General features: G+C 41.9%; 1 protein-coding gene across 1 annotated transcript in view; it reads right to left on the reverse strand.

Moving 5' to 3' along the window:
* Positions 1-14,985, reverse strand: part of LOC144819158 (integrator complex subunit 10-like) — a gene marked incomplete at its 3' end in the record, with an annotated part of 321,688 nt that overhangs the window by 25,416 nt on the left and 281,287 nt on the right. The window contains exon 10 of the mRNA XM_078677130.1: positions 7,168-7,276. Coding sequence (XP_078533256.1) covers positions 7,168-7,276 — 109 coding nt within the window. The remainder of the gene's footprint in view (positions 1-7,167; positions 7,277-14,985) is intronic.

The raw sequence follows: 14,985 nt of genomic DNA on the forward strand, positions 1-14,985 counted from the left end.
AGGCATCTTTGTTTCGTGTTTGCTCTTATGAGCCAGTCGTCCAGGTTGGGGTAGACGTGTATTCCCTCCTTTCACAGGTGTGCCACCAAAGCGGCTAGGCACTTGGTGAAGATGCATGGAGCCGACTTTATTTCAAAAGGGAGTACTTTGAACTGATAGTATGTTCCCTCGTGTAGGAACCGTAGGTACTTTCTGTGTTTATCATTCATAGGAATCTATAAGTTGGCGTCTTTGAGGTCTATTGCTGCCATGTAATCTCCCTATTGAAATTGAGGGATTATCTGTTGGAGAGAAGACATTTTGAAGTGCAGAGTTACAATGAACTGGTTTATGATCCTTAGGTCCAGCATTGGCCTTAGTGATGGGTCCTGTTTGGGTTCTAGGAAATATGGTGAGTAGTTTCCTTTGAAAATCTCTTTGTTTTGGTTTCAATTCAATTGCTTGCTTTTGGAGTAGGTCCTTGATCTCTGAATTTCACTGTATGAGTTCCGATTTTAGAAGTTTTCTTATTCTTGGTTGGTTTGCAGGTGGCGTTTTTGTTAGTTCTATGCAATACCCGTAGTTAACCAGATTTTTTTATTTTTTTATTGAGAGTTCATAAACATTACAGCATACAATAATATCATATATAGCTACGTATTACAAATTTTCAAAAGAAAAGATTAGAATAAGTCTACAGTACAGATTATTACAGTATGATAAATATTGATTTCTAAATGCTCAGAAATATAATTACAATATACCTAATATGTAGAGAGATACTAATAAGTTAAAGAGCAGAGTGCAGAATCGAGATGCATATACATATACGCACCCTATTATTTTATATCAAATTTGACAAGAAAGCACAGCGAAATTATGGACCTTAAAGTAAGGTGTAGAGTGCTATACCCGGACGAGTACATACGTTCTGTCCTTTTATACCGACTGCGATACATTCTCCTATATTTCAAACACACTCCAATATTTCTCATATTTTTTTTACAGACCCCGATCTCATTGCGTATTTCTTTTCCATTTCTTGCACTCTTGTTAATTTGGCCCTCCAAGCATTAAAAGTGGGTACTTTCTCTGTTCTCCAGAGTTGTAGGATTAGAGATCTTGCTATTAAAACTGCAATAAATAAACCCTCATCGTGAACAGAGATAGCAGAAGAGCAGCCCAGAACTGAAATGGATTTATCAATAAAAATGAGGGGATCAATTATGATTTTAGGATATTTCTCGATCTCCTTCCAAAAGCTCTGGAATTTTGGGCACTCCCAGATGATATGTGTCCAGGTTCCTTTCCCTGCACAGCTAAAGCATTTGTTTTCTATCTGTGGGTATATTTTATGAAGAAAAGAGGGTGTTCTATTTATCAACCATTCCGAATAGTATTGCATGCGTTTGAAATTTGTCCCTCTAAATATAGCTATGTTAACTTATTAAGCCTATTCCAGGTTGGTCTACGGATCTGCTTACCTTCCCTTTTCTCCATCTATCCGTCACTTTTTGCATATAGAGAGATTTATTGTCATTGAAGATTTTAATCCAATTAAGGATTTTCCGCTGTTTGGGGGAATTAAGGGCTTCACTAATAGTAGTTTTATAATACAGGTTTTCCATGTCTAACTGTTCTAAAATGGGCTTTAATCTAATGAATGACCATTTTAAAATTGTGCTTGAATGTTGCAGCCCTGTTTCAATCTCCGCCCAGGTTTTTTCGAAAATTCCCCCTTGCGAAATCCTGGATCTGAACGTATTAATTTTCTTCCCAAAGTCATAATAGGTTACTCTCTAGCAGACTTATTTCCCCCATAAATAGATTTGAGAGCCTAGTTGAGATATTAACTCTTAAAATATCGTAGTGTGTTAAAAGCTGAGCTTTTTGTTTCTGTATCCTTTGCAAGGTCTTATAACGTACTTTTTGGGGTACTTCGTAACTCTTGTCGGGTCTGCTATGTTATGTTCCCTTAAAATCTTTTTCATGAAAAAATGATCTGCCTCTTGAGGATCTAAGAAGAAAAATCTAAAACTATGATGTGCGAATGCTGCATAATAATAATCTCTAATATTTGGTAATGATAGTCGTCCTTCTGCTACAGGATGGTTTAAAGTGCTGAGTGCCAATATTGGTATCTTATTTGTCCATAGAAAAGAGGAGAACATACTGTCTATTTCTTTAAAAAACAGAAGCCTGTATTGCACATGGTGCTGCGCTAAAGAGAAAATGAAATAACGGAAGAATAGACATCCGTATTAACGCAGCTCGGCCTAATATTGATAGCGGCAGCTGATTACATCGCATTAACTGAGAGTCCAACTTTTTCGACAATGGGATGTAGTTTAGAGAAAAAAATCTTCTACTTTCTCAGTTACATAGATGCCTAGATACCACTTTGGGCTGGTATTATAGGTCTGTCTGAATTCTGTAAAAAGAGAATTCAACTTGCAGTTACATAATATTATTTCAGTTTTGGTCTTATTGATCTTATTGATCTTATAACCCCCTATTCTTTCAAAGTCTGCGAAGATTCTCATAACTTCCGCCTGAGTATCTATCTTTGGGCCCAAGAAAGAGCGATGTCGTCAGCATATAATTTTATATTCGTCATTCCTTGGACCGGGACCGTATGAGCTCTTTTTTCCCTAATCGTGATTGCTAAAGGCTCGATAAATAGAGTGAATACAAAGGGGACAGCCTTGTCTGGTGCCTCTATTTATTTGGCATGTCCCTATATTAGCAGAATTAATTAGAATTTGTGCCTGGAAATTCTTGTAGAGCTGTTCTAATAAGATTATAAAATTACTTGGAAAGCCAACAAACAATATCAAATGCTTTTTCGTCATCTAAAATCTAGACCTGTGCCTTAACCTTATTGATATAAAAAAAATCAAGTGCCTCTAATAAAAAAATTGTATTAGTATAATGCTGTCTCCCTGCTATAAAACCGCACTGATCTGTCCCGATAAGTGATCCCACCATCTTATTTAGCCTATTGGCAAGAAGTTTAGTAGAAATGTTATAGTCAGTATTTAAAAGGCTTATTGGCCTATAGGAATTCACATTTTCACTATCTTTATCTTTTTTTAAAATACTGACCACTACTGCCGTACGAAAAGATAGAGGTGGGTCACCGCTTTGTAATAAATAATTTGCTAGTCTTAAAAATTCAGGACAGAGTGCTGTAGAGAATGCTTTAAACAATTACGAGATTTCATATCCAAGTGTTTGTTGTGATTTTTATGCCACTGTTGTAAGAATTTGGATGTTCTTCCCCCCATTGGTGTTTGGTGTGGGTCCTTCTCAGTGTGGAAGTCAGTTTGAGCTGTTTCCTCTAACTCTAGAGGGCTGGCCTCTGCCCCTGCCTCTTCCTCGAAAGGGCTGCTTTGGTTGATGCTGCCAACCTTGCTACCCTGTTTGTTGTCCATTTCCTTGGCCTCATTGTTGTGCAATTTGCTGTCCCTGACGAAATGTGCCTCTTCCTGTGGGTTTCCTGTTGCTGAACCTTCCTCTTTTCAAGGTACCCCTTTGCTGCAAGGCTCCCATTGCTCTTGCGGTTTCATTCTTTTTTTGATTTGTTGGAGGGATTCGTCCACCTCCTTTCCAAACAGTGCCTCCCCTGTGAAAGGCCAGTTGATGATGGTTTGAACCCTGAAATTCTAAGCCAGGCATGTCTTCTTAGGGTGGTGCCTGTGCACATTTGTCTGCTGGCCGTGTCTGCTGCATCCAGTGCAGATTTAAGTCATGTGTTTGGATGTTTCTGTCTTCTTGGACATTAGATTTTGATCTCTTTTTGTCCTCATCGGCAGCTTGTTGATGAGCTCCTCTATGTTGTCCCACTGCTGGTGTCCGTATCTGTTCAGCAGGGCATTAGAGTTTGCGATACGCCACTGCGTCGCTGCCTCCTCCATTTTTCTCCTAACCATATCCATACTCTTGCTTTCTTTTTCAGGTGAAGGTCCAGAGTGCATTAACTCTTCTCCTGACCATGGTGACGATGGAGCCAGGCACAGTGTTCCCCTGAATATATTTTGGGTCATTTGGAGGAGAGTTTGTACTTCTCGACCCATGGTTTTTCCCCTTTGCTTGAGGCTGGTTCCTTAAAGGCTTCCTTGCCCTGGTCTAGGATGCTTGGTAGCATTGGCAAATAGGATGTCCCCTAGTTGGCAGGGGCTAGTATTTCTAAAAGGAAATGTGTGTCTCTTTTCTTACTCAAGGGGTACTCTGAAAGTGTCTGCTGCCCTTTTAACTAGCCCATTGAAGAAGGCTATATCTAGTGGTGGTGCTTTTGATGGATAGCAATATAGAGTAGGGAATAGCTACAAGGGATTTTGTTTATACACTACTTAAATAAATGTATTAGCATGAGTCTTGGGAGTTAGTTTTCAGTAATCTAACCCAAATGTATCCATAGGATAACCAAACTAATTATTCATATTGGTCACATTGAATGAAAAGGGAAGAAGAAGCACACAAAAAAATCTATTTTTATGAAAAAATATTGTATTTCATCAGTCAGAAGAAAATGAATTCACGGGGATACAATTGTATTTTGCAGAGGAAGCCCCTTAACAATGCTGAAGAGGTTGTTAAAGTCAGTTGGCTAATAAGTGGATATAAATCACCGCAGAAATCTTTTGGATTCTTGAAATCAATCGTGAGTGGTTCAGGTCAGCAATAAATGGTTAAGTTCAGCAATCCAGCACAAATGAAGGAAAGCTCTTCGAGTCACAAGTTGACCGTGTCAATTGTTCATGAGGTAAAACAGCATATCAAAGGTAATCCTGCTGTCATCTGCTTGCTATGAAAAATTGTTTACTGCCCAAGCCTAAAAGGGTTTATTGGGTTACCCAGAATTCTTTGATGGATATCAGCATATTTCCTCTTGGGGACTTTCGGTGGGGAGGTCGTTCGATGTGTCCTTGAAATTTTCAGAGGCTTCCTCCTCTTCGGGAGAGTCTATACAGTCCTCGAGATATTCCTCGCGAGGTTCGGGGGTTGGAGGCGATTCGAGAATATCCTCTTCTTCCCCTTTGGAATCTTCCGCTTCTTCGGCGTTGGTGGTGTCCGGTTCAGTGACTGGTACTTTGGAAATCCAGAAGTCTTTTAGTGACGCGCCAAACTCCTTTTTTGGGAGGACTGTTGCCATTTCTGCCTTGAGCCGTTTTCTCTTTTTGACTTCGAGGGTTCTCTCGGCGTTGGAGACCAGAGACATTCTCTTCTTGGTCGCGCTTGCCACTGGTTTCAACGGTGTTACACTTTCCTTCGAAAGTTTGTGTTCGACCCTCAGTTTCGGCATCTTATGCGATTTTCCCTCCTCAGTGTCCCTTGGCAGGGCTCTGTGGGGTACCTTAGATCGCGGCTGGCCGTCGTCGCCTTTTTCCTCGAAATCGGGGCTGCCTTAGGTTGCGTCTTGCTCTCGTGGCACTTTAGTTTCGACGGATGTGTATAGTGTCTTACCTTATCTGCCTTCTTCCCGGTGTCACTCGCCTTCTTGTGGGCGTGTGGTTTGTCGGAGTCGCATTCCAGAATTTCGACGTTGGATCCCTCGTACTTTGATTCTGCTGGCACTCCCTGGTCTTTGACACCACTGGAAAACCCCAGGTCCTTTAGGGAAGTTTCTTCGAGGTTTGAGACATCGTGGCATAGTGGGTCTCTCTCTGTTTTCGACGAGTCCTGAGTGTTTTCGGATGGAACGGGGCGCAGGGCTCACATTCCTTGTCCTTATGGTCCTTTGGCAGGCAGAGGTTGCACACGTTGTGTGGGTCAATTTGTGCAAACTTGTGGTGGCACTCGGGTCAGAACCTGAAGGGGGTATTTTTTATGGCCCCTACTTTGCCATTTGTCGACCTTAGAGTCTTTTGTTGCGTCAATCCCGGAGTCCTGTTCTTATCTTTGGTTGCGGTGTTGATCGATGGAGTTCACTCGAACCTTTCGGCATTTCTTCTATTTTTCGGGGATATCCTGAAAAAACTTCAGAGCTTCCAGTCTTGTTTCCAGACCAAACAGTGGAAAAAAGAATCTGAAGATGGCTACCACGCACAATGACCTCCAGGGCGCCATCTGATGTCACACAGGGGACGTACCTGGCTCAAAATGGTGGTCAACAGCGCTCAAACGAAGAAAAAAACAAACAAAAAAACAAACAAACAAGGACTATTCTGGACCCAACCACTAGATGTTGGAATAAAGCACAGCATGTGAATCCAGAAAAGGATTCACGCTGCTAAACAACAGATTTGGGATACTCACAGGGCTTAAAAGGACACTAACACCCCTTTTCAATAATCCTGCTGCATGGCCTACCTGCCAGCGATTGGAAGTTAGTGAAAGGCAAGCTGTAGCATTGTACAAAACAGTCATAAAAAACATACTGATACGTGCAGTAAATAGCGAAAATAAAACTAATAGTTAAAAAGATATTCAATATTGCTATTCATTTCATTCATAAAACTAGGACTAAAGACCATCAGATGTAGACCTTTCTAACCTGCCTGATATTCCTTTATCGTTAATTTGGGAGCTCCGACTGACAGGGCAGATATGCAGCGAGGTTGACAATGAGGCGCCCACGCTCAAGGCAGAGATTCCTCACTCCAGTGCAGCTACAGAGGATATTCTAATGTTCTTGACTACATGGAAGCCAAAGTTTAAGGATAAACGCAAGGTCAGCAATAAACCATCAATCTAATAGTAGCAAACTGTGGTACGCAACACCAACTCCGGGGGGCCAGGCTGTTCAGAAAATTAAACCATCAGGTTAATAGAGTGTGTATACATAAAAAGCAAATTGTACAAAAAATGTAAATGTTGTCTATGTGTGATGGAATTTGAAATTGGAGACGAATAATAACATTGGTAAAATGAGGCAGATTCCTTGGAGCAGCAAAGTATGTCAAACAGAATCGGGTATGGATGACTGACAGCCTCAAATAAATCCCTGCGTGAGCCGACACATACAGTGTGCTAAAAGTGCAGGAAAGGACAAAGTGATATTTTACATTCTAGCACAACGCTTCATCTTATAGAAATAAAAACACACATTGAAAAGCTCCGACTTTCCCATTAAAATTTTAATTCAGATTTTTGAGACCGCAGTTGATAGTAAGTGAAGTCTGGTCTTGCATCTCTGTGCTTCAGGAGAGGATTGAATATTAGTGAACATACATGAAAGCAGTTTACCTTTTCGTGACTTCGTTTTGCTTTTGGAAGGCTCGGGCTTGCATTTCCTTGCATCTTGCGAAGGCGGCAAAATGAAGTTCATGAGTTCAAGCACCTTCTCACAGGTCATCTGAGGGAAGAAAGAGACAACACAAGGTACCCTATATTACCTACTGGCGGTCGCCAGTAGGTATATATAGTTAGGATTTTTACTCTATGGGATTTTTGAAAATTCTATGTCTAATAACTTTGGCGTTTGTGGACGGAATTGGCTGAAATTTTCAGGAAAATGGCACATTTTGTTTCTGAGCAGCCCTTGAAAATTTGGGGGGGGTTCGTCAAGGGGGGGGCCGAGAAAAAAGGGGGGGTCCCAAAACGTGTTTTTAACATTGAGTTTTCCATAGGGCGGTTGGCCTCACTTTTAGCCCGAACGGCTGAATGGATTTGCACGAAACTTGGCAAAATTGTAGGGACTGGTAGCCCGATGTGCCTTTGCTAGGCTCAATATATGTGCTTCAGTGGATTTTGAGAAATTAACGTTCAAAAAAAGATATATATCTGTAACAGCGGACCGGGCAGCGCTCCGGTTCGCGGACTTTACGCGTTATGGAGCTTTGTGAAGCGAAGCTGATTGGTTCTCTGGCGTCTGTGAACATTCCAAACAGTCCGTAGCGGCCGCCATCTTGTCTCTCGGTAGGATCGAGAGACAAGCGGAGGCCAAAGCGAAGGGGCAAATGACCATAAGGGGGCATAGTAGATCCTCCCTGACCCTCTAGGTTTGATGTGGAGGTTTTAAAAGGGTCCCGCGGGGCAAAAAAAAAATAATAATAATAATGGAACGGCTGAATGGATTTGCACGAAATTGGCAACATTGTAGGGACTGGTAGCCCGATGTGCCTTTGCTAGGTCTCAATATATGTGCTCCAGTGGATTTTGAGAAATTAATGTTCAAAAAAAGATATATATCTGTAACAGCGCTCCGCTTCGCGTACTTTTCGCGTTACGGAGCTTTGCGAAGCTGATTGGTTCTTCGGCGTCTGTAAACATTCCAAACAGTCCGTAGCGGCCGCCATCTTGTCTCTCGGTAGGATCGAGAGACAAGAGGAGGCCAAAGCAAAGGGGAAAATGACCATAAGGGGGCATAGTAGATCCTCCCTGACCCCCTAGGTTTGATGTGGAGGCTTTAAAAGGGTCTCGCAGGGCAAAAAAAAAAAATATCGTTTTTTAAGTTTTTTTGCGTGTAGTGCGCCCGGTTCGCGAACCGGGAAGCGTTGTGGGGAGCGTACTTTCTTGAAAGTTAGTGAAAAAAGTTAGACTAAAATAATAATTGTGAGTGATCAGATGTAGGGTAGCTCTGAGAAGAGCTTTTGGGTTTATGGTACATTTAGGTACTTATAAGTAGGTACCAATGCACAGTCTTAAATTCAGAGTGAAAATTCTGTTGCCCTCATCTGAGAAGTGAACTCCATCTCCTCTGTAGATATCTTGCATGTAGTAACGCAAGTTATTGTTGTACAGGGAGCCCATTCCATGGTCTCTCATGTAAGCTGAAACAGATTTGTTTACATGCTTCCTCGATTTCTCAATTTGTGGACAAAATTGGTTCGACCACCTCCATTTTTGTCTTTGGCATATATTTGAATATACCAAGGCAGTCTGAGGAAAAAGTGCCATCAATTGCTCAAAGGTGTCCTTTAAAAGCATTTCCAGACCTACCCCAGTCAAAGTGCCCAAATCATTACCTCCACAGTGCACAATTAACAGGTCAGGTTTTGGCAAATGCATAAAGGTTTTCACCAATGGTATCAATTGGTGACATTTTAATCCTCTGTGGCCAAACCACTTAATTTCCACATCTTGTAAATTGAGGTTAGGTAAATTCCTGTTTTCAGCGTACCTCTGAGCCCAATAGATGTAACTATGTCCAACAATCCAGACAGAAAACATGGCGAGAGAAGGTTCTCCTGCAGTCAGATGAAGTGTGGCAATGAAATGGCAGTTGAAAAAATGAGAGTGTAAAATGAAAAAAACTGAGGAGTTTCTGTGTTAATGAAGCAGTAAGAGTGATTGGTGGATTTTGATTGCTGAAAACAGAAAGTTAGGGTGCATGGATGAGTTCGTTGAAAGATGTATTTTGAGTGGCGAAGAAAAAATCATTAAATGTAAATGTAAATGTAGTTGAGCTTATATAGCGCACAGCTACCCGCAGTGGGTGTCCCGGCGCTTGCTTAGGGAACCCGTCCTGGTATTCCCCTGTGAGATAGCAGGGTATCCACAAGGTGAAAGTCAGGCATCCCGCCGCGAGGGGCTGTTGTGGAGATTAAGCAAGCTATTGCCCAGAGTCGCAGAGTGTGAACCCGTGAGTCGAGGAGGCACCGGGGCGAGAATTATCGAGTCCGTGGAATTTTTTTAGCCCAAGACCCGCCGAGGCGGGGAATTGAACCCTGGTCCAGGACCAATCTCAGCTTCCGGGTCTGCTGCCTCTAACCCCTGAGCCACACTTCTCCACTTAAATGAAAGTATGCACTGGATATGCAGGTGCACTGAGAGCTCAGAGTTCAATTGCAACATTGTTGTGTGAACTTGCAAACACCAGAGGTCTTGCAAGAGGTGGTTGCTATGCAAAAAAGCAGAGAGGGCAGAGGGGGGAAGGGTTTTGATTTGAAAAAAGTGAGGGAAGAGTTATGATTGGGTGACATGAGAGATATGTGTGAAGAATTACAGCATTTCTGTGCTTTTGATAGCTGCAGACTCTGGAGTGCATACCTTTTGCTCTGCTGAAGACAAATTGGTGTGTTTCTGAGACTGTTTTGAAACTCAAAGTATTTGCTAAGGTGAGAAAAGATTTCTTTAATTTAGATAGAAAATAGTGTGCTTTAAGGAGAAAATTATGAAGAAAGTTGTGTTTTTCAAATGTTGCTTTGTCTCAAGTGTTTTACAAATAGATTTTGTTTCTTTGAGAAATTGTAATTGGAGAAAATGTGAAGTATTAGTACTGACAGGGTTTTTATGTGCATAGGAGCTGTGGAGTGTTTTCAAATTATGACTTGTAAATCGTTTTTGAGGAAAAGCAATGGTTTTAATATTTATGACAAGGACATAATGGTGTATGCTTCTTTATAAGGTAATTGAGAGTCTCTGATGTTATTTTTCCCATTTCAATGTAAGAAGTTTCTCTGTGGAGCAAATTGCTTGTAAATATGCTCCCACCTGTGCATGGCAAATTTAGATTTTGAATGTTTGCGTTACATAGGCATGTTAAAGGTGACCGAAACATGCTGCAAAGGCAATCAAAAAACGCATTCATGTGTCTTAAGGACATTTTAAGTCATTTCCCCATGTGGAGTGTTTTTAAATTATGACTTGAAAATCGTTTTTGGGGAAAATGAAGGCTTTTAAAATTTATGACAAGGACATAATGGTGTATGCTTCTTTATAAGGCATTTCAGTGTCTCTGATGTTATTTTTCCTATATTAAATTAAAAGATCTTTCCCCGTGGAGCAAATTCCTTGTAAATATGCTCCCACCTGTGCATGGTAAATTTAGATTTTGACTGTTTGAGTTACATAGTCATGTTAAAAGTGACCCAAAAAAGTTGCAAAGGCTTTAAAAAAAGACTTTCATGTGTCTTGAGGACATTTTAAGTCATTTCCCCGTGGGCAGTGTTTTCAAATTATGAGTTGAAAATCGTTTTTGAGGTAAAGGAATGTTTTCAAAATTTATGTGCGCCATATGCCCCCAAATTTCTTTTTCAGGGGTGCAGCAGGGTGTTCTTGAGACACCCCTGCACCCTCGGAAAAATTCGTAATTTGCGATGAGGTAATTGCTAATCGCAAATTGCACCTTCATTCGTATGGGCCTCCTGCTCCATGGAAATGAATGGGTAATTTGTAATTAGCAAATAGCTCATCGCAAACTAGGAATGGTAAAGAATCGCTATTTATTCCTTAAAGTTCGCTATTTAGGAAATGCAAAAAACTTTGATGATACATATGGCGGTTCATCTCTAACAAGATAAGAAGCATAGGGATAGATTTATGATGACTGGCGCATCACCAGGGATGTGTTAGTCATCCTGTGCCGCTGTTCCGCCACCTATGGTGTGCTGCATTTACAATGCGGCGCATCATGGGGCAAAAACAGCACAGATGCGTGACGTATCTGTGCCGTAAAGGTGGCGCATTGCTGGAGTTGTATCGCAAGTGTGATGAAGCTCCAGCAAGGCTCAGGGGTGCCCCTGTCGCAGGGTTTCTGTTCTCACACAGAACTGTGCACAGAGGATTGGAACCTCGGCGAATTAGGGTGCCCCAAAACTCACCTTAGTAATCAAAAACCCCTTAGCAAGCTAGGTACAGTGTCACATTGGATATAACAAACTCTCAATGTTTAGACAATCCAGAATATGAACTTATAGTACCTCAGGATACGTGGAACTCATGAACACTCGGTCGTTATATATTTCTTAGAAACCAGAACATGGAGTTAAGAAGAACACATGTGTATTTGAAATGTTTATTTACTAATGCCGTCTTCTCAGGCGTAGTATCTTAGATAATACAAGTACACATATTATCAGTAGCAAAATTACCAGCATAGTTACTAGTACATAAAAAGCGAATGGTGACAGTATGTTAACATGCTGTAAATGAATAAGAGTTAGCAACACTTATAAGCAGCCGCGGGCCGTGGAGGGAGTTACGGTGGGGCAGGGAGGCGGGGAGGGGGAGGGGCAGGGTGGAGAGGGCTCCACCCTGCCCCTCCCCCTCCCCGCCTCCCTGCCCCACCGTAACTCCCTCCACGGCCCGCGGCTGCTTATATCTCACCCTCCCTAATACACATATTATATTATTTGCTAAGAAGGTCTCTTTGTGTTGGTTTAGGGCGTGCCCATACTTTAGTGTCTTAGATTTGAAGGAATCACATCAGCATACACCAGCTCTCTCTTCATGTGAACCGCATCAAGTGTTGTGTATGTGTGTTCGGCAAAGCAATATAAAACCCGCCTCATGCCCAGAATTGGCAGAAGCTGCACTTATGTTATGAGTATGAAGTCGTGGAGATCAGACCTCATAACAATTCTGTATCGTGTTGTTCTTGAAACTTCAGCACTCGCTGTACAGATATAGTTTAACAAGCAAAGCAGATAGTAGAGCAATAACATATTATTCTCATGTAAACCACGATGAACTACTAGGTTGAAAGCTAAAGCAACAACTAAGTGTCGTGTGCAGAAGTTGCAAAAAAGGAAAAATGGCGTTTAAACCGGTAATGAGCCCATGCTAACTTAACACGGTGTAAAGATATCCAGGATCTAGATGACACCTCCCCATGATCCGGAAACGAACTGAATAAGATAATAGAAGTGCCATCTCATGAGAGCAGATTGCAACTTTATATGTGGACGGTCCGCAAGGTAAAACATTAAAAACTAGGAAAATTTAATGCTAAAGAAAAATAAAACAGCCAACTACTTTATCGAGGCTTAAGCCAATAGGCAAGCTAAATAATAAAAACTTGACAAATAAGTCAATGAATTGTCAATGAAATGCTAGTACTCAGCATATCAAACATGAAAAAGGTCTATGACATAACTGTGTATGCAAAATAAGCTGCAACAGCCTCCAATAGGAAGTCACCGTCTTCATCCGAAAAGAGTTCAGCCATCCAATTTAAAAGCGGAAAAGAACATACGTGCTCTCCCAGCACCGGATCCTCTATCACCATCAGAGGACAGCTCGGTGGGTTTTCAAGAAAGCTCTGTTCCAAGAAAGACTGTGTTGCCGCCAGTAAATTCCAGGGACCAATTAGTCCATGCATCAATGCCACAGCCATAATCCTTTCGCCAGGACAAACCAACTCGTGAGTAATGATAGGACTCATCAGCTGATTAAAGTCGACGTCAGGAGAAACCGGTCCGCAGAGACACAAATCAATGGCCCAATCGAAATCACAGGTCAGGCAGTGAAATACAGGCTGGACACAGGTGAAGTAGGAGAATCCATATGCCGTGCTTAATATCGCCAACGGCATTGTGCCATAATATTCAAGCATGCGATTGCGGAACAGCGTCAGCAGCTGCAGGGCGGGAGCTTGCACAGGAGGGACATCCATATTTAAAAATGTAAAAAAGCACAAGAGCGTCCGCTGCTAATGCAAGTAAAAATGGGAATCCACCAAGCACAGTGGAAAAAATAGAATGAAAGAAAGCAGGGATGACTCCAAAGATTTTCTCAAATGAAGTCACGAGACCACTGGTAACAACTTTAAAAAAGTGCGCCAGGCCCTTTGTGGAGGACGCGTTAAAGATAGTCCGAACCATCTTGCTGAAATGGAAAGGCGAATCAGTATTTAAAAGGGTCTGCACCTCTGTACGGGTGTTCGCTATGTGAAGCACGAAAGTTTCACGGGCCGAACTCAAGGCCACCTCTCTCTGAGACAAAAGAGCTCTTATTCTTGCCATGCCGTTGAAATCTGCTCCCAAGGTTGGTATTTGTGGCCAGATTGAAAACTCCCTATGTTCATGTGTGGGAGGAAATAGAACATTTCTGCAGCAAATAACCAGTTCACTTACTGTTACGATAAAAGGAATACTTTTAATTAACCCAGAACAATCTTCATTATTGAGCATCAAATAACTACCATTTTCCAACAACTTGAACGTGGGGATGATAGCAGGAACTGGCGTGCCTTGCAACACGCAAGCCATATTTGGTCGGTGTTTGTTGCATGAACCGTGTAACTGTATGTGCCTACACATTAGTGAATGATCTGGCGTCTCAGTGCATTCCTCTCCATTCAGATAAACTTCTTGATCATCTTTGAAACATCTGTATGTGTATGGAAGCGACCAGACCTCATGAAGAAAACCACTACCTAAAGGTTCATAACATCCTATTGGTATATATTTCATACAATTTGAAAACTTATATAAAGCAAAAGGCAGCGTTATTAAACCGTGGATAAGGCACGTTGCCAAAGCAGCCAACCTTTTGGATTTATACTGGAAATGTTAAAGGAAGAATTACGGAGTAGGGCCTGTAAATCTTTAATGGACAACCGAGTAAAATTACTCCAACCATCATATTCCTCTAACTCCGGGATAGCAGGGGTGTTTAATTTTTTAGAAGTAGCCAATCCAAAGCATTTGGTCTGGGAAATTGTTTCATTCACAAACAACATATGATTTGGGATGAGACATGTACGGTGCAAAGCCTCAGTGCCTTGTACCTGCCAGGTTCGTGAACCCCAAACTGATGTAGATCCTGGATATCTTTACACTGTGTTAAGTTAGCATGGGCTCATTACTGGTTTAAACGCCATTTTTCCTTTTTTGCAACTTCTGCACACGACACTTAGTTGTTGCTTTAGCTTTCAGCCTACCTGCGTCAAGATCTATGCATGCTTCAAGCAGGCGCAGGGTTTTGATGCAGCTTTGTCCTATCTGATTGTAAATGCGGCACACCGTGGGTGGCAGAGCAGCGGTGCACGTTAACTGGTGCATCCCTGGGGATGTGCTAGTTAATATAAATCTGCCCCTTTACATTTAATTATGTGCAGGGGACACAGAGTCGGTGAGGTTTATCCAAGGTTAAGAAGAGATGAGTCCTGTTCAGTGAAAAATTGGAGATAGGCTTCACCTCCTCACAGCCGCGGGCCGTGGAGGGAGTTACGGTGGGGCAGGGCGGCGGGGAGGGGGAGGGGCAGGGTGGAGGGACCTAAAAACTGGCATATGGATAATTGCAGGTAAGTACACAATTTAATTATTTAAACGAAATTCGTAGCGCGCACAGCATCGCATTTTGCGATGCTGTGCGCGCTACGAAATTCGTTTGAATAAT

Source organism: Lissotriton helveticus, chromosome 2_1, assembly GCF_964261635.1.
Source record: "Lissotriton helveticus chromosome 2_1, aLisHel1.1, whole genome shotgun sequence".
NCBI lineage: Eukaryota > Metazoa > Chordata > Amphibia > Caudata > Salamandridae > Lissotriton > Lissotriton helveticus.